General features: G+C 45.2%; 1 protein-coding gene across 7 annotated transcripts in view; it reads left to right on the top strand.

The window, feature by feature from the left end:
- RUMY1 (regulator of UNG2 and MKLN1 interacting yippee protein 1) overlaps positions 1-22,656 on the top strand; it is a 107,570-nt gene that overhangs the window by 6,094 nt on the left and 78,820 nt on the right. For 6 of the 7 annotated variants that reach the window (XR_015296018.1, XR_015296019.1, XM_086923422.1 and 3 more), the window contains exon 2: positions 1,788-1,953. Coding sequence is in view for 5 of the 7 variants with exons in the window: in XM_086923418.1 (XP_086779544.1) it covers positions 1,788-1,953 (166 nt within the window). In the remaining 2 variants the exon portion in view is untranslated. Of the gene's footprint in view, positions 1-1,787; positions 1,954-16,322; positions 16,444-22,656 lie in introns of all 7 variants that reach the window. The other variant, XM_086923420.1, reaches the window with a different exon arrangement.

The following is a 22,656-nucleotide window of genomic DNA, read 5'->3' on the forward strand; positions in this document are numbered from 1 at the left end:
TTAAGATAACGCTACGCTAATTAACTAAATGCAGGCGATACCGTGATGTCCAATAAGGAGTGCGAAGATCACCAGGCAGGCAGCAGCAGTACTGGGAGAGGAGCGAGGAGGGAGCAACCGGCAGGGCAGCAGAGCCCACATGGCCATACTATGAAAAGTATACTCTTCCGCTTGGCTCACACACCGGGGCACCGACGGATAGAGCGGGGCCTCATACTCCCGAGCGGTTGCCGGGAGTATGAGCCGGTCAATTACCATGCGGGGACAGCGTTATAGTGAGCAGCTTTAAGATAACGCTACGCTAATTAACTAAATGCAGGCGATACCGTGATGTCCAATAAGGAGTGCGAAGATCACCAGGCAGGCAGCAGCAGTACTGGGAGAGGAGCGAGGAGGGAGCAACCGGCAGGGCAGCAGAGCCCACATGGCCATACTATGAAAAGTATACTCTTCCGCTTGGCTCACACACCGGGGCACCGACGGATAGAGCGGGGCCTCATACTCCCGAGCGGTTGCCGGGTGAGGTGAGGTCTTCACCCACACAAGGCTGGGAAGAAGACCATCTTCTCCCACCAGTGGACGCCTAAAACGTTTGAATTTCTGGTAGATATGTATCAGTCTATTAGTAAATTTATCGCTGTTTTTTTACCCAACATATCACTTATGGTTATAGTTGCAGTAACTATCTTATATCTAAGGTCCTGAAGATGTCCCTTAGGCTGAAACATGTTGACCGTCCTGCACAGCGCCATAGGGTAGATTCTCTACCAGGCGTTTTTAACTTTTGACACTCAGGTTTCCGTATGTACACTTTGTCAGAACCAGGGTAGTCAATTTTACCTCCCTATTATCACTTGAGCACTGCACATCATTTTGTCCACTTTATAGCAAACACCATGGCTGGATTACTGACATCCATCTCCACACCAGCACTATATGACCAGATGTGGTATGGTATGATCAGCGAGTCCCACGTGACGTAAACTCCACCAAAAAGGGTGGTCTGATGGGATTCTTTCTAGTTCTTTGTTGCCAATACCTGCCAACAGCACTGATGCACATATGCATCCTACTTGTTTCTTAGTCACTGGTATAGTTACACACCATCGTTTGACCTGGTCTGCTTTGTTGTATGTTTCGTAGAACAAGATCACACCATGTACTCAAGGGAGGGAGGCCAAGACTGCACCAAAGGCCTCCTGTTACGCAGGCGGAGCACATCTTACCAGTCAACCCCACAGACTTTTTGTTTTCAAAACGGTTGTTACAATGTCTTCGATTGGGAGAAGGCGGGGTTCTGTCTCTTCTGGGAAAGATGCTGCAGCCCCGTCACATCTCTATCACCCAGCCCGTCTTCACTTGTCACTGCTCCAAACATATTAAGTGTGATTTATACGGTGGCAGAGTGCCTCTACCTAGACAGACCAGCTTCTAGCCCCTCTCCAAATTAGATTAGAAAGTCGTGTCATAGCAATTATTTCGAGTGAGCTCATGCTATGGCCTTGGGCAGAGCTCCTTTCTGGAATAGGAAGATAGCTCAGTGTGTTAACTGCCTGTCACTGACATCTGTGGTGGGGCAAGGGTACGTTTTCGAATAGATAGAAATTAGTTATTAATCCGTCTCCCAAATCAATTATAAATTGATGTTGCTGCACTACTTTAACGATTAAAGCATAATACAGACTTTATCTACACTGCTTCGAAGTTACAGTTAGAAATTGTAAATGCAATATTATTTGGCAGTACTCCTAGATGAAGTTCCCTCAATCAGAGTTTGATTTTCCTAGGCAATCGGTGGACCATGTCTAGTGACGCTGGCAGCTTTAAGAATAGATGCGTCTCCATCCTGTACTGTGGGTTTTGTCACCACGTGCTCAGCTGTCGGGGTATGAAGGCCGTGCTACTGGCAGATACGGAGAGAGATCTCTATTCCACAGACATCCCTCCACACAAGTAAGTGCAGAGTGTACATATATTGTATTGAACTGCATACATATATAAAGTGTTACTACGCCCTTTTGAAGCACTTTGAAGAAGAAAAATAATAGTTTAGTGTTTTTTTTTTTTAAAGAGCCATTATAGGCATTAAATCTAGCTTCTTGTCAGGGAGTTTAGAGTAGTTAGGTAGAAGATTAAACATGTAGGTGAGTTATTCACTAAATTAGAAAGACTGGAAAAGGCAAACGCAGGTAATAGTTGGTGCGAGCATGCAATGCAAAATGAGGGGAGTAGAAGATTAGAAACTATATCCCTGGGGAGGGTGTATATATAGGGTTAGAAAGGCGGTGGAATTAGCTTTCGTCAGTATATAATGGTTTGGGCATGTGGGAAAAATCAGGTGGGAAGAGAAAAGCCTTCCATAGGCTGATTACATAGTGCTTTTCATGCAGAGGGATTGGTGGGAGGCGGGATGATGGTTGTTACATGCAAGAAGGCCTGGTGCTATATATTTCAGCATCATGGATAGTCAGTTTGACTGGTGTTGGTATTGAGGCCCATTCTTGGATAGATCATGTTTTTGACTCCTAAAGTAGCATAGACGATTAATGTGCCTGATGCAGGACACTACGTGTATCGTGCATATCATAGATTTGTATTTCATGTAGATAGTTTAGTGGGTTACTGTTTTTGTTACAGAGATCATATTATTACTTGTAGTTCATAAATTACAATCCTAATATAGCAGTGAGCTATGAACCGGAATCGAGGAGCTACAATGAAACTGCAAAGCATATTATTTTAACCCTATTTCTTTTTTTCATTCTTTTGTTATTCTAACGTTGCTAAGGAGGGTTAGTTTGAATATAAAGAAAGTCCTGTTAGTTCAGACAACCACAGCCACTGTGTTTTGTTTTAAATCCTGACTTTGTGTTTCTTCAGACCAAGCAATCCTAACATATAATGCTTCCCTGTATGGATAATATGTGACCCCTACACCTTGCAGCCCTCCTTGTCTTATGTAACATGTTCTGTACATTAATGTAAACACTTGTATGAGTCATTGTCTCTATATACTGTGTGTGATGTACCTTGCAGCCTATCTTGGGTTGAGTGTGGCTATGAAAGAAGGTAAATAAAAGACAAATTACTAAGTGCTATTTAAATCATAATTAGTGTAATTACTCATATATACCGATACATCACACTTTCTTACAGTGCATGCTTATCTCTTACATTCAGGGGGTGAACACATTCAAAAACCTGGCTCCACATTACAGTTTCTCATCAGCACTTGTGAAACGATAACAGGCTGAGTTCTTTAGATTCCCTCCATTACATTGCCATCTAGGTTTTAGGCTCTAGGTCCCAGCCAGAATTAGACTTCAACAAAAAAAGGGCAGATAGCCCTTTAGAGGAGTCCTGTGTGTTGGGGCCAGATGGAAGTGAAAATAAGAATCCCCCCACGCTCCCTGTAGGTTTGTGACCTGAACAGAAAGCAAACAATATGCAGGTACTACTAAAAGTGTCCTAAATCAGCAAATTACACTAGCACAAAAGCAACTTTTTCACTGGTCCCAGCCCAGATTCTGCTCATTAATAGATACTGGATCTCTCATTTCCTTCGCTGCAGTTTTTTTGTCACCCAAAAGCACTTTTGTTAGATCTTAATTTTTCAGCCTGTTTATATTCCTTTGCGCGTATTGTGCCCATTATTATCAGTTTACTTCGATGATCCAAAATAATATATCCAAGTACATTATATTGTAAAAATTACTGTTGCTGAAAGTACAACGTGAAAAACACCTAACTTGGATCCAGATAAGAAACAAGGAGTGTTTTATGGTATAAATTAAATAAGGGAAGGGGGGGGGGGGGAGGAGGGGGGTAGAAAGAAGGAACTGCGATCCATTCAGCTTCCTTCGTAAATTAAATATCAAATGGGAATGGTTCACTTCACCTGAGTAGCCAGGGTTTTGCAAAATTCGTGCAGTGTACCGATAAAAAACCCTCATTCACATATGCAAGTCGGGAAGGCGGTATATCTTGATTCTCCAGATATACCGCCTTTCGACTTGCAAACGTGTTTTATGGTATGACACCAAGCCTCATTGAATAAAAGTCCTGGCCTATACAGGGTGTGCCCACTAAATATCGAAACCACCATATCGATGTGGCACCACAACGAGGACACAATATCGAAAATAAAATATCAACAGGTAAGCAAGTCTAGATTATCCTTACCTAGGTCCACATATATGTACCTACTTGGTACATATTTCTTCAATGTACATAAATGTGGCATTAGAACTAGTAATCTATCCTACCCTTTAAATACTTTGTTCCTTGATATTCTGTCTTCGATATTCTTGTACCACGATATTGCTGGTGTTGATATTCAGTAGTGCAATCCTTATGCAGGCTGTCTACTCAGATTATTAGAAACATGGGTGGGGTAGGCACTATCTTCCACGTGTAGCTCATCACAAAAGCACAAGAAGAGATTGACGTAGAAGATGAACTCTAAAGACTATTTTTTACCTACTTATATGATCTAGCTTAGCTAATGTGCCAGCTGGAGTGTGTTGGACTTTTCCGCAGAGACTGTGCATCGAGTGGGGTCTGTTGCTGTTGCTACTGTACCAAAGTTTGGAGTTAAGCACGGGTTGCAACACTTCAAGCTGACATATTTTCACCAGTTTACATATAAATTTTTTTGCTTCATCCTATTTAGACTTCAAGCACAGCCTATTTCTCGTTTTGTGAAAGCCTACTAAGTTTCAGACATCAGTAGTTCATTATGAAATAAAGATGTGCGTCCTTCATTCTGATCTCTTCTCATACTTTGTATAAGAATTCCTCGTGTATCTCACACTTCAGTCTGAATGGTTTAGAGCAGGGGCCTCTAACCTTTTCTGTAACAAGAGCTTGTTATGTTAAAAGAAAATCATCACGAGCTACTACTACAAATGATGTAAAAGCGAAGACCCCATCCAAGAGTGCCAGCAGTGATCTCATTGGTGCATTAGGCAGGGTTTCCAGCAATAATGTAAAAAAAGCTTTTACAATTTGAACTGAAATATTACATGGGTAGTATATAGAAACAGTAGCTGCAATCCTCCTGGCACCAAGGTATAACTGAGTAATCTCTCCAACTCAAATAATAGCTTTAAACACATTTTGAAAATTCAACTATTATTCGACAGACATCGGCTTATGATTTGTAAAATACACACATTTGTTTCTTGAATGCATGCTTTTTTAAATTTTGGTATACATATAATAATTCAACCAAACAAACGCTTACATAGTCGTAGGCTGGGCTGCACACAGGAGAGCTACTCACAGATAGCTGGAGAGTTTTTTTGCTCATCAACTACTCGTTGGAGACCCCTGGTTTAGAGGCACTTTGGAGAGCTCATTTTGTGGGCAGAAAGTGCTCTATTAGCAGTGCATGGGTCTGAAGTCATAAGCATCAGTGCGCACCTCACACTGATATGGGTGCCAAAAACCCGTTCTCCTGCTGGTGATAGTGAAGCTCACACTCAGTGCCTATTTGATCCCGCTTACTCGTTTCTGAGATAACTACTACAGAGCTAGTTTTGTGCCAAGAGTAGTGGTGTTTTTTATGGCATTTAAAGTAGCAAAACAAAGTTGAGAAGGTACACCCGGCTACAGAGTGAGTTCTCTGTATATAGACTGGGCACTGGGGAATGATTAAAAGATGAAGACCGAAGCTTTCAGAGTGAGTTGGTGGTAGTAGTTCAGTCCCCTTTGGATTGCCTAGATTACCAAATGCCTGCTTGCCCTCTAATTGGGTACTATGAGGGCCTCCGTATGCAGCCCTCTTGGTTTGAAAGCATCACACTTTTGATCTGGACCTGAACGGTTAATCCTACCCTATACAAATTAGTAGGTCACTCTAAAAATCATGGGTGTCCACTACAGGATAAAAAAAACTGCACCGGGGTTGATGCAGGGGTTAGATTCTACCTGTAAGTATGGAAGGAATTACCCCTTAGGAGGCGCGCAACGCCCATTTGGATCAAAGGGCTTTAGCCCCTGCCCCCCACTGTCGTGTGTGACAGCCCGAGCTGAGACATCTTCCCGGGCACACACACAGCCGCACCTGAGCACTTCACAGGTCTTTTAAAAAAAACATTTGCTTGTTAACAAGGCTTTATGTTTTCACCCCCTCATAGAGCCCCTGCATCTCCACTCTGCCTATCGCAGGAAGAATTAGCCCCCCCCCCCGATATTTTTTCTTAGCCCTCCCCACCCCCTCCCGAAATTTGGCTCTAGTTGCGCCTCTGCCCCTTAGGTAAGGAAGAGAATCTCATCGTAGATACATGGAAAGATGGCCACTGGACATTCTCCCTGGACCTATCCATCTCCGCCTGCCTGTAGGTGAAGACATAAAGGTTAGTTATATAAAGATGTGTAATAGGGAGTCCTTGAACAATTTATAGTGTCCCATAAAAGGGTCGTCCAAAGGGTGGCTTGTCAACTTAATCTGCAGCAGACCTAAAGGCCCAGGCAACACAGCTGGATCTAATTCAACCATGGATGCTGGCAGTAAAGCTGGAGGACTGGTTTAAAGATACAAACTACCTTTTAATTATTTTATTTATTTAAGTTTTGTATAGCGCTAGCTAGACCCGAAGGTATCGGAGCGCTTCACAACGGATACAAATAAGCATCAACATAAAAGGTGGGTCGAGCAGGGAAAGTATGGGAAAGCATAGAAGGAAGTAAAAGTCTATACATTGACAGCATGAGGGCGACAAGGCGGAGAACAAGGGAGAGTCATCCGGTTCTTGCTAGGACCAAAGAGATAGTGAACTATTAAAGTCAGACGGTGATTCTCATTACGATCCAGCTCGCTCAAGAAAGGTTTTGAGTAGTGTCTTGAATTTTAGGAAGGAGGTTGTCATCTTGATGTGTGGGGGGATGGAGTTCCATATCTTAGGAGCATTTCCCGCAAAGGACCTGTTCGATCTTTTGCGTTTCTGTGATTTTTAGAGGTATGAGTAGGAGCGTGTTGGAGCTTCTGAGGGTCCTGGACTGACCGGCTCTCTTGAGTTTATTGGCCAGATATTCCGGTTTACCTGTATGCAGGGCTTTGTGTGTGAGGCAGGCTGTGCGGAAGTTGGCTCGAAGATTAATAGGAAGCCATTTCAGGTCCCTGTGACCATTCTAGCTGCTGCATTCAGGTGACCGTCAAAGGCCCTAGATGAGATTTGGCTGTTCCAGTCAGAGTAGCAATGCCATAGTCAATCCTGGAGAGTACCAGTGCCTGAGTGGCCTGTTTCAGGTCTTTCAAGGGGAGGAAGGGTTTAAGTTTGTAAAGAAGCTTCAGGTTAAGGAAAGCACTTTTGGCAGTTTTAAAGCTGTGTTCTTTCATGTCCAGTTTTGGGTCCAGAGTGATCCCCAGTGACTTGACGGAGGTTGTAGGAACAAGGGGAACATTGAGGGCGTTTAAGGCTTTGATCCATTCGAGTATTTGGGGATTTTCATTTTTGTTTGAGATGAGGAGCACTTCTGTCTTTTCTTCATTAAGTTTGAGGTGGTTGGATGAGAGCCAGTGTTGGACCTCTGTGAGTGTGTCATTTAGTCTGTGGATGTCTGAAATCGAAGTGGTTTCCAGGTAGAGTTGTGTGTCGTCCGCATAGAGGTGAAAGGGGATGTTGGAGTTCCTTAGAATTGTAGTGAGGGGCTCCATGTAGATGTTGAAAAGTTGTGGAGAGAGTACTTACCCCTGTGGGACTCCTCTAGTAATGGGGAGGGGGTCCGAATTGTAGCTTTTAATTTTGATAGTTTGAGTCCGGTTGTTGAGAAAGGAGGCGAACCATTTGAGAACAGTTTTGTCCAAACCCGCTCTCTTCTGAAGGACATTGAGTAGTAGGTTGTGATCCACTGTGTCGAACGCTGCCGAGAGGTCTAAGAGGATGAGGAGGCTACATTGGTTGGAGTCGAGAGACCTGTGTAGGTCATCCATCACATTGAGGATTGCGGGTTCTGTGCTGCAGCCTTTTCTGAACCCAGATTGGTGTGGGTCAAGAAGATTCAAGATCTCCAGGTGTTGTGTTAGCTGAGAGCACACATTTTCCCAAGATTTTCGATAAGAGCGGCAGGTTTGACACTGGCCTGAAGTTGTTCAAGACCGTAGGGTCGAGGCCAGGTTTTTTAGGAGTGGCGCGACTTGACCTAGTTTAAGGCAGTCCGGGATTGAACCATCGCTCAAGGAGCTGTTGATAATCTTGGCCCAGATAGGGGCTAGAGTAAGTTTCAGGTCTTTCGTCAGTCTCGAGGGCAGCTGATCAAAGGAGTGAGACGAGGGATTAGCGATGGCAATGAGATCGCTTATCGCTTCAGTTTGGATGGGTTGGAAGGAAGACCAGCGAGTGGCTGCCGTTGTTGATCTTGGGTGGGTAGAAGCAGTAGGGTGCAACTCTGAGAGGGCGGAAAGATTGCAGCAAGGTTGGTCAATTGAGGCAATTTTTTCGTTGAAGAAGTTAGCAAAGTCGTTGCACTGGGATTTGGACGCAGTTAAGCTGTCTGTCATGGGTATGGAGGTTTGGTTTCTGATGATATTGAAGAGTTCTTTGGGGCGCTTTTTAGCCTCATCTAGAGCAGAGCAGAAGAAGGATGATTTTTTGTTCTTGATATGATTAAGGTAGGTTTTGCGAGCTGTTTTGAGTTGGTCCCGGTTGAGGGCAGTGGGGTTGTTCCTCCAGGATCTTTCCGTGGCTCTTAGGAGTCTGCGTTCATCATTGATGTCAGTGGAGAACCAAGACCTGGAGGGAATGCTTCTGTTTTTTTTTTTTTTTCGGTGCCAGCTGGTCCAGGACACACTCTAGGTTGGAGTGATAGAGCGAGGTGAGATCCGTGGTTGAGAGGAGCTCTGTCGAGCTCGGGAGGAGAGAACTGAAGGCATCTTGTAGCTTGTCAGGGGTACTTTCGATAAGTTTCTGACCCACTTGGGGGAGGCTTGGGTGAGTGGGAGGAAAAGGGCCGGGTGGTTGATATGAAAGAGGATGGCATGGTGGTCTGACCAGTCCACGGGGATGATGTGGTCAATAGAAATTGTCTTTTTGTCCGCAATTTTGCATCAAGGATCGCTCCTCTATGGTGTGTCTCTTCTGAGCAGTGTTGGATCATATTGTGGTCTTGTAGAAGGGAAGTGAGAGATTAAATGAGCGGATTCTTGGTTGCGTTCCATCTTAGGTTGAGGTCACCCAGAATTATTTTGCCGTTTTGCGGTTTGAGTGATCAGATCCGACAGCTGTTCGCCAAATACATTAGCGTTGCCTGGAGGGTGGTAAAGGAGAAGGCATAGGAGTGGGCTGTGGTGGGGCAAATTGATGTTGACCGAGAGGCATTCAAAGGAGTTGTAGACGAGGGAGGAGGATTCAGTAATGGAGAGGTCACTTCTGTGGCTAATTGCCATTCCGCCTCCTTTGTGTATGGGTCTGTCTTTGTGGATAAGTGAGAAGCCGGGAGGCACCAGCGTGTCCAAGATGGGAGGGGATAGGGTGTTCAGCCATGTTTCGGTGATGAAGGCTACATCTAGGTCATGAGAGAGGATAGTTTCGGCTAGATCAGTCGCATGTTTGACGGCTGATCTGCAGTTGATGAGCATGCAATTGATGGCGGGGTCTGCATCCGGGTTCCGGTTGAACAAATTATCCTGAATATTTACGTCAATCCGACCGTTTCAGAAAAACGTGAGGTAGAGGCAAAACTGAGGTCCCTGTTAATAAGTCTAAAACGGGACCACAGTACATCCGAATTTATACTAACTAGTGACTAAAATGTAAACCTCATCAATCAACAGGTTGCCAATGAGCACATTACCATATAAGATCTAAGGTGGCATATTTCAGATCAAAAGGCATTCTCGGAGAGAAGCCACAGTAAAATCGGTGCTTATATTCTGACGGCATGCACATTTTTTTATAGGCCCTAGGGTACTAAATGGAACATTTATCTGAGGTTCGGCCGCCCCTCAAAATGTGAATTTCCTTAAAATCCAGTTCAACTATTGACTACACCCTGGCATTTCTTAGATTATTTAAACAGATAACCTCCTGGAAGATTGATATATATGGTCGGAAAACAACCATTGCCCCCAGTTAATGGGATTAAGAACCAAGATCAGCCTACATTCGAACACTCCTACTTAACTAATTTCAGTGACCTCTGAAAAGCTAACAAGACTGCAATGGAAAGGTTAAATCTCAAATGATATATTTGAGCAGTGTGCGCACTTTTACATTCACAATCACTCCTGGATTGCAACCCAGTGCAGGCGTGGGAGTTAAACATGGGAAAGCTGGTGGACCAGTTTCTAAATCTAGTACAACAAAAAGGACAAAAGATTGGCCCAAAGTAACAAGTCAAAATGGTACACGCAAACTTTAGGGACATCAAAAAAGCACATTGAACCATCAAAAAAGAGGTGAGGAAGTGTGCCGCCAACTGAACCTTGTTGGAAAAGTTTAGAAAAACCAGACAAGTGTACGAAAAAGCTACTCGGGCAGTATAAAAAAAAGAATATAATGATGGTTTGTGGGCAAGAATCCTCCATGAACAAACATTGTAGACAATTCTGGAGACCTGTAAAAAAAACTTGAAAGGGGACCCTTACACTGCCAACGATATCAATATCAGCGAGTTAGCCTGGGCACAGTACCTCGGAACTCCCTATACCATCCAGTTAGATGAACCTGTGAGATCTCAAACCAAAATAATGATCCACCTCTATTTTTCCAGAGGGGGCCTGGTCGACTCAAACAGAAAAATCTATTGGCAGAGGCAAATAGAGAACCTGATTATTAAAACTAAAGCAGATTGTGCCCATGGGTGAAACAGCCTGCTGCATGCTCTATTCAAATCAAATTTGACATACTGGGTGGATTACATAACCACACTGTACAATTTATGCTTCGCTCAGAATACGATTCCAGATTAATGGCGAGGTACGATCTTCCACCCTTAATATAAAAGTGGCAGTAAATATGACCCAGCACATTTTCGCCTGATTGCCCTATAGATAATGGGGCCAAATATTATGCAGGACTCTTGCCTCATGGTTCGAATGAATGGGCGGAGAGCGGCAAATAATGTTATACAATCAGACGGGATTTCCGCCAGGGGTGGGTACACTGGCCAATCTGACAGCTTTAGGCATGATGATAAACAGAGCCATGAAATTCAAAGGCTCCCTTCAGCCTGCTTCGTGGATCTGAAGTCTGCCTTTGACAGTGTTTATAGATCAAGACTCTGGACCAAACTTACAACATGGGGATCCCAGGAAATCTACTGAAGGCTATCCAACTACTCCATGTTGAAAACTGAATACGGATAAAAATAGGAAATGGATCAAGGATCTCACGCAAGAACCAACACCACAACAGGTATCAAACATGGCTGTGTACACACACCAGCCTTATTCAACATGTTCATGGGAGATCACCCATTAGACCTCGACTCAACAAATTCTTCCGTGCCCAAATTGTGGGGGACACCTTTAACAACTATGGCATATGCAGATGACATCGTTCTCCTCAGCAGAACAAAGGCGGACCTTCAAGGACTGCTGCATAAACAAATTGACTATACCACAATTAATAAGAAGGAAATCCATCTTAACAAAGCAAATGTGTTCATGTTTAGTAAGAGACCTAGGACCGCTGGACCCTGGTTTATAAACCACAAATTAGCCAAGCAGCAAGATTATAAGTATCTAGGGGTCTGTCAGACTAGGGATGCTCGGAAGCAGAAGCGAGGAGGCCATATGGGTTGAATAGTGAGAGGTTTCTATGGTTTAAAGTTTACTTATTGTGGGTTAAATCATAGTCCTGAGTGTCCAAAACCGAAATAAAAGGGGTTGGGGTCCTAAAAGTCCAGAACAGAAAACAAGAGGGTTGATTCCCGGAGAGATGTACTGAGTTCCTCTGTCTGGATGGCACCTTGGGTTGGCTCTTCAACTACGCTCTTGTGAGACCTATTACGGGTCTCTGTTGGTTCGGGTTCCTGGAGTTGCTCAAAACAATGAGAGAGCAGACATTTAGGGTTTTACTCTGGGGAAAAGGGTTACTGTCACCAGAACCTGGTGAGTTTTCTAGATCTTAACAGTGATTCGCCTAAAGGGTTGGTGTGATGGTGTTCGGGAGGTTTTAGGGCTAGAGGGTGCTTAGCAGGGTACAATAACGACTTCAAAAAGGGTGTTTCCGGAATCATGCAAGGAAGCAGTTTCTGACCTCCCAACTCGCTGCTTACCGCCCACAGCCCATAGTACAACACACTCCCTCCCAAAGCCCCATTCCCCGACACGTACCACTGGTGGCCACAACTCTCCTGAGTTGTGGCGGCTCTTGCATCTTCCGGGACCCACCAGTCCTCTGTCCACCTCTCCTGTTCGTCTTCTTCGAGCTCTTCCGCTCCTTTGGCGTCGTTCGTCCTTGGAGGTTCCTCCGTTTCGGTTGCCGCCGGGTCGGCGTTGCTCCTCGTGGTGTCTTTGGCGTCCTCTTCGTGATCCGGCTCCGCTGACACACCTGTTCCGGCTCTTTCGCTTTTCTGCGTATCCTGACCTCTGGTTCTGCCTTCCGATTGGCTGTTGGTGGTGTTGGTTCCGCCCTCGTAATGGCGGACCACATCCGGGTCATTTTCAGCAGTCTGTGGGAGGAGGGAAGAGTCTAGCGTTAGCCGTGTGTGTCCCATCGTGATGTCTTCTTTCCCGCAACGGTAAGGAATCCAAGTCGCAATCGTCTCATGTCTGGTCCTTACATTCGGCCCCTCCCTCACAGGGTCATAATCGACACAAAACATACATATCTTGGACTTAAGGTCCAATTGATATTACAGGCAGAAGTCTTACTAGCAGACTTTGGGTCACTTCAGAAAAAAATGGGAGAGTATTCTCTTCTCCCTATTTTGGAGGTTATTAGCAGAAAGCTTCTCCCCACTATTGCATATGGCTGCAAAGCACTTTATGACTGTGAATCGGAGTGATTGGAAACTCATAAACTCAATACGTACAGGCAGCTTTTTTATTTACCACGTAACCCATCTCCAGACCAAATTAAGCTGGAATTTCGACTTGTGAAGCAAACATATGTTGCACAATAGATTTTGTCAAAAACTAAGAGCTGCCAAGTGTGGCTTGTTAGACCAAAAGCTCTAGTCCGAATTATCCACCGATACAGAAAACTGTACTTTTAGAGATTACCTAGGGACCAGTATAGGAAACTTGCAAATCAATGGGCTGCAGTAGCAGCCAAAATCATTTCAAGTTTTTAAGACATTGGTCAGTAGAAACATGCGGGCGCTGTCCTTACTGGATAATGAAAGTACTTTTGCAAAGAGAGCTCATGCATGGATCATCATACACTCTTATTAAAAAAAACACTAGTGCAACAGGCGTATCTCTGCGTTTGTTATTTCCTTTCCATGAAAATGAAATTCATGCATTCAAGCCTATTAGATTTCCTTACCTTGGAACTATGTCCCAAATGGCTTGTTAAAGGAAACAACAAAGATGGTGGATGGTACAAGCAAGCCAATGAAACGATCATGCACATTGTTTGTACATGTCTAGACTCAGCAACAACAACTTTTGTGTCATCTTTGAAGAAACTGGAAGTGCGAACATGTCGGCAAGCAGTAATAGCTCACTTCAATGGAGAAAATACAACATTCGATACACAAACTAGTAGGTTTCTCATTCAGGTTGAAAAAAGCTGCAACTAATTGCCTCACATAGACATAATGTTGCAATGATGTATCTTGTTTTAAACTCTGCCTAGCGCAACACTGTCACCCCTAGAGGTATCTGGGTGCTGTGTCCCTGTCTAAGAGCCAGGTCTTGAGTCTTTCTGAAGTCTGCAAGTGAGGGGGATGAATGGAGCTGGAGGGGAAGATCGTTTCCGGTTTTGACGATGATGTAGGAGAAGGAGCAGCCACTGTTACGGCTGCTACGGATGCAGGGTGTTTGAGCGAGTACGAGTGAGGAGGAGCACAGGTGTCTAGAGGGTTAGAGGAAATTCAGTCGATGGTTTATGTAGGCAGGTCCTAGGCCGTGGAGGGCTTTGTATGTGTGTGTGTGTGTGAGGATCTTGAACTGGCATCTCTTCTGGATGGGGAGCTAGTGGAAAGCTCTGAGGTGGGGGACGATATGTTTTTTTGGCAGGTCCAGGATGAGTATGGCTGCGGCGTTCTGTGGGGTCTGGAGTCTTCTAAGGAGCTGGGTGGAGATGCCAGCGTAGAGGATGTTGCCGTAGTTGAGGCGGCTTGTGACGAGGACCTGAGGGACAGTCTTTCTGGTATTGGTTGGGATCCATTTGAAAATCCTGCGGAGCATGTAAAATGTGTGGAAGCAGGAGTAGGCGACTGTGTTGAGGTGTAGTTTCATAGTCAGTTGGCTGTCCAGGATGAGGATGAGGCCGAGGTTGCGCTCCTAGTCGGTGTAGGTGCAGGTCCGAGTTCTGCAGGCCAACAGCTATGGTCCCATGCTGAGGTCTTTTTCCCAAAGAACACTACTTCAGTTTTGTCGGAGATGAGTTGGAGGTAGTTGACTCTCATCCATTTAGCTACGTTGGTTATGGCGTTGCAGAAATTGGTTTTGATGATGGAGGGGTCCTCGTGAGCGAGAGAATCAGTTGTCTTCTGCCTAGAATATTATGTTGAGTCTGTGAGTCGAGTCATGTAGACGTTGAACAGGGTGGGGCTGAGGGATGATCCTTGTGGTATGCCTCTTTTGATTTCATTGGGGGCAGAGGTGACAAAAGGCAGTTGGATGCTCTATGTGTCCTGTAAGGAAGGAGACAATCCACTTGAGGGTATCTTGTTGTATGCCTTTGTAGAGTCTGGTGATGAGTGTGTTGTGGAAGACTGTGTCAAATTGCGCGGAGAGGTCATGGAGGATCAGGGCTACAGTTTCTCAGCGGATAAGGAGTTTTCTGATGTCGCCTGTGGCAGCAATCAGAGCGGTCTCAGTGCTGTGGTTGACACAGAATCCTGATTGTGAGTCGTTCAGTAGGTGGTTTTGTCCCAGGAATTTGGTGAGCTGCTGTTTGATGGCTTTCTCTAGTACTTTGGCTGGGTATGGAACCAGGGAGATCGCACAATCATTTTTGAGACCACTGTGGATGGTTGAGACTTTCTGTAGGAGGGGTCTGACATCTGGGTGTTTTCATCTGTCCGGTGTAGGTTGCTGTGGAGATGGAGTTCTTGAAGATGCTGACGAGTTGCGTGCTGATCGGGTTTGTTGCGAGGTTGTAGATTTGGTCGGGGCAGGAGCTGGTAGGTACCCCGTAGTGGATGGAAGGCATGATGGCTGAGGTGGTCAGGGCAGCGAGCGAGGACCAGGTGTTAATGGTCTGACTGGTGTTCGCTGGTTAGTTGAGGTCGTTTGGGTGGAGGGTGGCGGGTTAGAGGGTGAAATTGTTGTAGATGTTGGTGATCTTTGCTGTGGAAGTAGTCTGAGAGTGTGTAGCAGAGTTCTTGGGAGGGGTGGATGGTGTTCTCTATGGCTGTTGGGTTAGAGAGTTATTTGACTGTTTTGAAGAGTTTCTCTGTATGGTTGGCCGCAGAGGTGATGCAGGTTGTGAGGGCTGCTTTCTTGGCTTCCTTGATGTGGCGGTTATAATTGATAAGGGCTGTTTTATGAGCTGCCCTCTCGACTGGGTCCTAAGTGGCGCCCCATTGTTTCTCCAGTTAGTGGCAGTTGCTCTTGATGGTCCTGAGTTCTAGGGTGTACCAGCTGGCATGTTTGGAGGTCTTGTTGTATTTTGTAGGTTTCAGTGGGGCGACTCGGTCGGTGCTGTTGATGATCCAGGCAGCAAAGTTCTGGTTGGCTTGGTTTAGGTCTGTTGATGCCTTGGGTTGGGAGGTGGTGAGGCCATGTGATCACTGGGTTTCGGTGACCTTGCTCCAGCTGCAGTGGGGGGTCTGACGCCTGATGGTGTGCTGGGCATCAGTGATGATGAAATGTACAATGGTGTGGTCTATCCAGTTGAGTTCTGTGGTGTGACTGGATTTGATTCTGTCACTGGAGGTGAAAATGGGGTAGCGATACAACTTGCCGACGTGGCCCATGATTTTCATAACTTATAGTGCTCAAGATCAATTTTTGAATGTGATGTTTATGGAATGGTCCCTGGATTTTATATAACAGCTAGTGTTCAAGTTTTTGTAATATGATATTTTATGAAATGGTTTTTAATAACTGCATTTATAATAACATTTGAAGTAGTGTCCCATAACCTAACTAAAAAGGCACTAACTGTTGACCATAAAGGACAATGTCCAATGCATAAGAAATATGAAACAGACTAGCTGGTGGCTAATTAAAAAAAGACTTGTCTACCTTCTTTGTATAGACCAATTGTTGCTGTAGCTTTATGGAGGCAGACTGGGCTGATGGGAAATCATGAAATGTCCCAAGATGCGAGTGATTCTGAAAGGGTGGTTGGACTGGGACAGAATTTATCAAATGTTACGGTATGTCTCTGGTCTGATTTACTCTTGAAAACATTGTGATCCCCCACTACAATGACATAGCATCACATAGATACAGCTACATGAATACTTGCACTTTACTGACACACATTCATTTATTCCCTCACATTGGCATGCCACAACTTCAATGCTGCTAATATTAAAAGTAAGAGTAGCTTTAGGTTTAAAGTTAGGTTTGGGGAAAGGGGTAGGGTTGGTTCAGAGTTGAGAATTAGGCTTAGGTTATTAGGGTTACATTAAGAAGTTGGTTTAGGCATGGGAATGGCATAAGCTCTGTGGTAAAAGGGTGGGGTAGGCTCGAGTTTGTGGGCATAGTAGTTTAAAGGACCCCCCTTAAATTTATGGTAGGGTTAGGCTTAGAGTAAGGGTTAGAGGACAGAGAGTGAAAATAGGGTTACATTTAGCTCTGGGATAACCTTAAACGTAGATTTAGATTTGAGGTAGAGCTAGGCTTTTGGTTCAAAGGGTTTTGCTTGGTTTTATGGATAAGCGTAGAGTCAGAGTTTATATATTTGGACCTATGCCCTCCATGTGAGTTTGTACAATTCATCTAAATAGAGTACATGATAAATGAAAAGGAAAGTATCCGTTTTCTGACGTGTAGCTATTATTATCTAATAATCCTCTCCCTCACCAAAGACCCCCTCACCGCCAAATCCAACTTACACCAGGGCATGAAGGCCGTCGCCGAGTGGATGGAGGCAAGCCGACTCAAACTGAACACGGACAAGTCAACGCAGTCTCCTCCTCCTGCTTCCACACCCTCCGCATGCTCTGCAAGATCTACAGATGGATCCCGACGGACACTCGGAAAACCGTCACCCACGCCCTCGTCAGCAGCCGACTCGACTACGGAAACGCCCTCTACGCCGGAGCCCCGTCCAAACTCATCAACAGACTCCAAAGAATCCAGAACGCCTCCGCATGCCTGATCCTCAACGTCCCACGCCGGGACCACATCACCCCGCACCTGAGAGAACTGCACTGGCTCCCCGTCAACAAAAGAATCACATTCAAACTCCTAATCCTCGCACACAAGGCACTCCACAACACCAGCCCAGCCTACCTCCATGACAGACTCTCCTTCTACGTACCCAACAGGAAACTCCGCTCCGCCGACCTGTCCCTGGCCGCCGTCCTGCACATCCACAAAACCACCGCAGGGGGCAGATCCTTCTCCTACCGCGCCGCCAAGTCCTGGAACGCCCTCCCCCTACGACAGACTGCAGACCTCCCGGCATTCAGAAGACTGCTCAAGACCTGGCTCTTCGACCACTAGCTGCAGCTTCCTCCCCACCCCAGTGCCTTGAGACCCTAGCGGGTAAGCAGTGCGCTTTACAAATTCCCGGATTGATTGATTATTAGGGGTACATGACTTTTGTGCTGAGTCTGCTTTCGTAGTTCTCAAATATGGCATTGTTCTTTTTTCTGGAGGTCTTACCTGGAGCATTCGTGGTGATTTTATGAGCCGTGACATGGGTAGTATCTCCAGTTTTAAGACCACACTGAGGAAGAACGTTCCTCCCTAGCATCGTGTTCAGTTCTGGAGATCCCGTCAAGAACGGCCTGAATATTACCTCAATTTCTCAGTGCCAAATGCATTGCATTGTGGCTATCTCTATAAACCTCATCTGGATTATATCATCTGGTTCTATATTCTTTGTCTGAAGTACTGTTTGGTTCTGCAGCCATATCTTCAGTACTGTCCGGTCTGTGTACATGAATTTCTGTGTTTGTGTGTATGCAGGTGACATCTTCAAGACAGGGTCTGTTTCACTAGACCTCAGCTATAATGTCCTATTCGAGAAACCTCGACTGAAGTGTTTCCTGGTTGTACTGTAACATATGGAGAACTGTGCCCCTTTCCGAAGCCTCATTATCTTTGTTTCCTGTTCTTCATTTCCTTGTGCGTTCCGAAGAATAACAAGCATTTGCAATGCAAAAGGTCTTACATTTATGAGAGTTTGAGCTATTGACATTGTAAATGACAATGACTTTTATTTATGTGTTGTTTTAAAACAGATAAATAAAAGGCATTGTCATCTACAATGCCAATAGCTTAAACACTCGCAAATGCGAGAACTATTATATATTTTGCAAATGTTTGCTTTAAAAATAAAAAAAGCACTAGGAGAGAGCTTGTCCCAACAGCAGGCAGGCCAAAGCTACTTGAGAAAATAGTGCTTGGAGGCTGTAATTAAAGCCTACTGAGCAACAACACACGTAACGGGGAGTGTTGCCATGAGAGATTACAAAATGAGACCAGGCGGTACTAAGCCTTTTGACCACTGAACAACCACAGTTTACAGTGGACGTTGACACAAGCCAATGAAAAATGTGGGCAGAGTTTCAAGTCTCTACCTCAATACAGCATGCCTCGCAGAACAACCCATGCACCACCCACGCTCGACCTAAAAACAGATTCTGTAACAAGCAGGATTGGATTTTTGCTTGGTTTAAAACTCAGGTCCTGGCTGAGAGGCTAAAACGTTTAAACAAATCTAATTGGAGAAGATTATGGATGGGGCTATGATGGAGTGATCCACATTGCTGAATGGAATAACAGTGCAAACGGTCAAGAATCTGGGGTAAAAAAGGTATTGAGAGAGCAAGGCAAAAGTTCGAGTTCCTGTAGAGTCAGTGAGTAAAGAGTTGACCGGTACCCTGGATTGGCTTATGGCCCTAACCATCTGCTCCCTTCTTAGTGCTCGCCTGCTGATGCGCTTGCGCATAGCTGGCGAAGCTCTATAGTGGCATATCCAGAGTTTAACCACTGGCGATACCACTGGCGATTCCATGCAGTGCATGTGCGCTTTTTAGGTCATAGCGCAAGCCCTAAAAAGCGCGTGCACAATGCCACCAACCGCCTGCCTGCCTCCCCCGCATTACCACATCAAAGGCAGCCCAGCCTCCCTCCCACAAGCTTCTCAGCGTGCGCTCTGCATTTCTCCTCCCAGCGCATTTCTCATCCCCTAATTATTCACGGCCGGCCGACCGGCCGGCTGTACTTTCAGTTACACGGCCGCCAGGCCGTGTCTCCTTTTATGCTCTCTAATGCTTGTTTTCTACAGTATTCGGACTCTGTCTCTACTTTAATACACACTTTAGCTCCTTCTTCTTATCTCTTTCCCCCTCCCCCTCTCGCCAGCCACATTTCTTTGCTTCCCTCTCTACCTCTCCCTCCACGGCTTTCCTTCTTTTTCTTTTCTCCCACATCTCTCCATCCCATTCCCTCCCCCTGCTGCTCTCTGTCTTTTCTCCTCTTCCTCCCCGGCACAGAAAACTCTCGTGACCTGCAGTCCCTTCCCTTGCGCCCTCTCCCTCCTGTCGCCCTGATATCTATCTATATAACACATCAAGAGCAGACCAGGTCTGAGAATGGCGTGTAGCTATGCCGGAGACCATGAAGCAGTCAGGTGTATGTGTGTACACATGTTACTGATTGACAGATACTAGGACAATGGCTAGGACACGTCCCATCAGACCACCCTCATGGGCCTGATATCTATCACCAGTCCCTGCGCTCACATCATTCTCCTGTCTCTGCCCGCCTTTTCTTCTCACGGTCTCCTCTTTCTGTCTCCATCTCTTACGAACATCCGTCTCCCTCCCTGCCCTCTTCCCGCAGTCTGCCTCTTCCTCCCCCGCCATGATAAACTGTTGTTTTCCATGATGTGCAGAGCAGCACCGCCCAGCCCAGCCCCACTCCCAATCTCGTGTCTAGTTTCACCGGTGCAAAGTGTGTCTGTACTTCTCTCACGTTAAGCTTTAACTGCGTTTCTGCACTGTGGCCCACGGCTGTGTCCGTCCTGTTTTCGAGGCACAATTTTCACAATCGCATGTCCACTGTTGGTGCTGACGGTTAATCATTCCTTTATAATCAGAAGGGGGAAAGGATCACTGGTCCTGCTTAAACCTTGGGCTCACAAGTCAAGGACCTGGTTTCTCCCAAACATATATGACTCTCATACACGTGTATATTAGTAGTGGTGGTTTCTCTTTTGCGGTATGTACTGTGTCCCTGCTTTTCTACACGTGCGTGCGTAATCATTGAGTCATTTTTTGTCTTGTGCACCCTCCACCAGGAGGTTTTGCCTTAGGGTTTAAGGCAGTAGTGATCGTGGAAAGTGGGGGGTAGTGGTGTGAAAATAAAAAATCCGGAAGGCCAGACAGGTATTCTTTAATAAGTCTGGGTTCGGACTGTGGTTAAAAATTACGGATGCACTTTACGAATAGGTGAGGGATTCTAGTGCATTACAATGGAATTTAAAAAGAGGTCAACATGTTTCAGCCTTTGGTAGTCAGTGGATCTATAGGCTTTCGTCAGGACCAATGAGGATAAGTGAATAGTGAGAAAATTGTGAGAAGAATAAAGGAAAAATGACCTGATTCTTCGTGACTTTAAGGTTTCATTGTACCTGTAAAAGTAAACAACATGCACACAAACAGCGACAAATAGGGAGAAGGGGTATGGAAAAACACATAATTATGTACAATAGTACCTTAATTTTGTATAAGGAACTAGAAAATGGCAATACTTCCCGTCATACTCATTTCGGGCGTCAACTCTTCCATTCTCATGCTTCATTCCGACTTATATTGAGGTGCCCATAGTTCTGACATTAATACTGTAGTGAAGTGCGCATAGCTCTAACCATTTCACTGTGCGTGGTCTATCGTGAATTACGCTAGACAATGCGGGTCTTCTGTGTTACTGCATACATTCTGAGTATTCCAGGAATGTAGTTGTGGGGGGTTTTTAGGGCGTGTTGATGGTGCCTATAAAGTTTCCCACAAGTCGTAGGTTTAACGTGGCTGCATTCGTGTACAATGCGCTGCGCTCGCTCTTAAAAATGCGCATACCTTGTCTTATTTCGGAAATTGCTCCCTCGGGGATTTAAGGCTGATCGAGAGAGGCCTTACTGCAAAGTATCAAGAAGGTGGGGGGTTATCTAGTGCGCTGTTGCCATGGAGTTTAAATCAACCAGGAACCGCTAAACCCTGTAGTTCCGGGTGAGGAAAGGCAGAGTCAGCACATGCTGCCGGGACCGAGCAAGAAGGCACTAAGGTACTGGGCAAAACTAGACGCGTTCAAGCAACGAGAAACCGTAAGTGAAAACAGCGCACTAGATAACCCCCCACCTTCTTGATACTTTGCAGTAAGGCCTCTCTCGATCAGCCTTAAATCCCCGAGGGAGCAATTTCCGAAATAAGACAAGGTATGCGCATTTTTAAGAGCGCGCGCAGCGCATTGTACACGAATGCAGCCATGTTAAACCTACGACTTGTGGGAAACTTTATAGGCACCATCAACACGCCCTAAAAACCCCCCACAACTACATTCCTGGAATACTCAGAATGTATGCAGTAACACAGAAGACCCGCATTGTCTAGCGTAATTCACGATAGACCACGCACAGTGAAATGGTTAGAGCTATGCGCACTTCACTACAGTATTAATGTCAGAACTATGGGCACCTCAATATAAGTCGGAATGAAGCATGAGAATGGAAGAGTTGACGCCCGAAATGAGTATGACGGGAAGTATTGCCATTTTCTAGTTCCTTATACAAAATTAAGGTACTATTGTACATAATTATGTGTTTTTCCATACCCCTTCTCCCTATTTGTCGCTGTTTGTGTGCATGTTGTTTACTTTTACAGGTACAATGAAACCTTAAAGTCACGAATCAGGTCAATTTTCCTTTATTCTTCTCACAATTTTCTCACTATTCACTTATCCTCATTGGTCCTGACGAAAGCCTATAGATCCACTGACTACCAAAGGCTGAAACATGTTGACCTCTTTTTAAATTCCATTGTAATGCACTAGAATCCCTCACCTATTCGTAAAGTGCATCCGTAATTTTTAACCACAGTCCGAACCCAGACTTATTAAAGAATACCTGTCTGACCTTCCGGATTTTTTATTTTCACACCACTACCCCCCACTTTCCACGATCACTACTGCCTTAAACCCTAAGGCAAAACCTCCTGGTGGAGGGTGCACAAGACAAAAAATGACTCCATGATTACGCACGCACGTGTAGAAAAGCGGGGACACAGTATATACCGCAAAAGAGAAACCACCACTACTAATATACACGTGTATGAGAGTCATATATGTTTGGGAGAAACCAGGTCCTTGACTTGTGAGCCCACGGTTTAAGCAGGACCAGTGATCCTTTCCCCCTT

The sequence above is a fragment of the Lissotriton vulgaris genome, chromosome 5, assembly GCF_964263255.1.
Source record: "Lissotriton vulgaris chromosome 5, aLisVul1.2, whole genome shotgun sequence".
NCBI classification, from domain to species: domain Eukaryota; kingdom Metazoa; phylum Chordata; class Amphibia; order Caudata; family Salamandridae; genus Lissotriton; species Lissotriton vulgaris.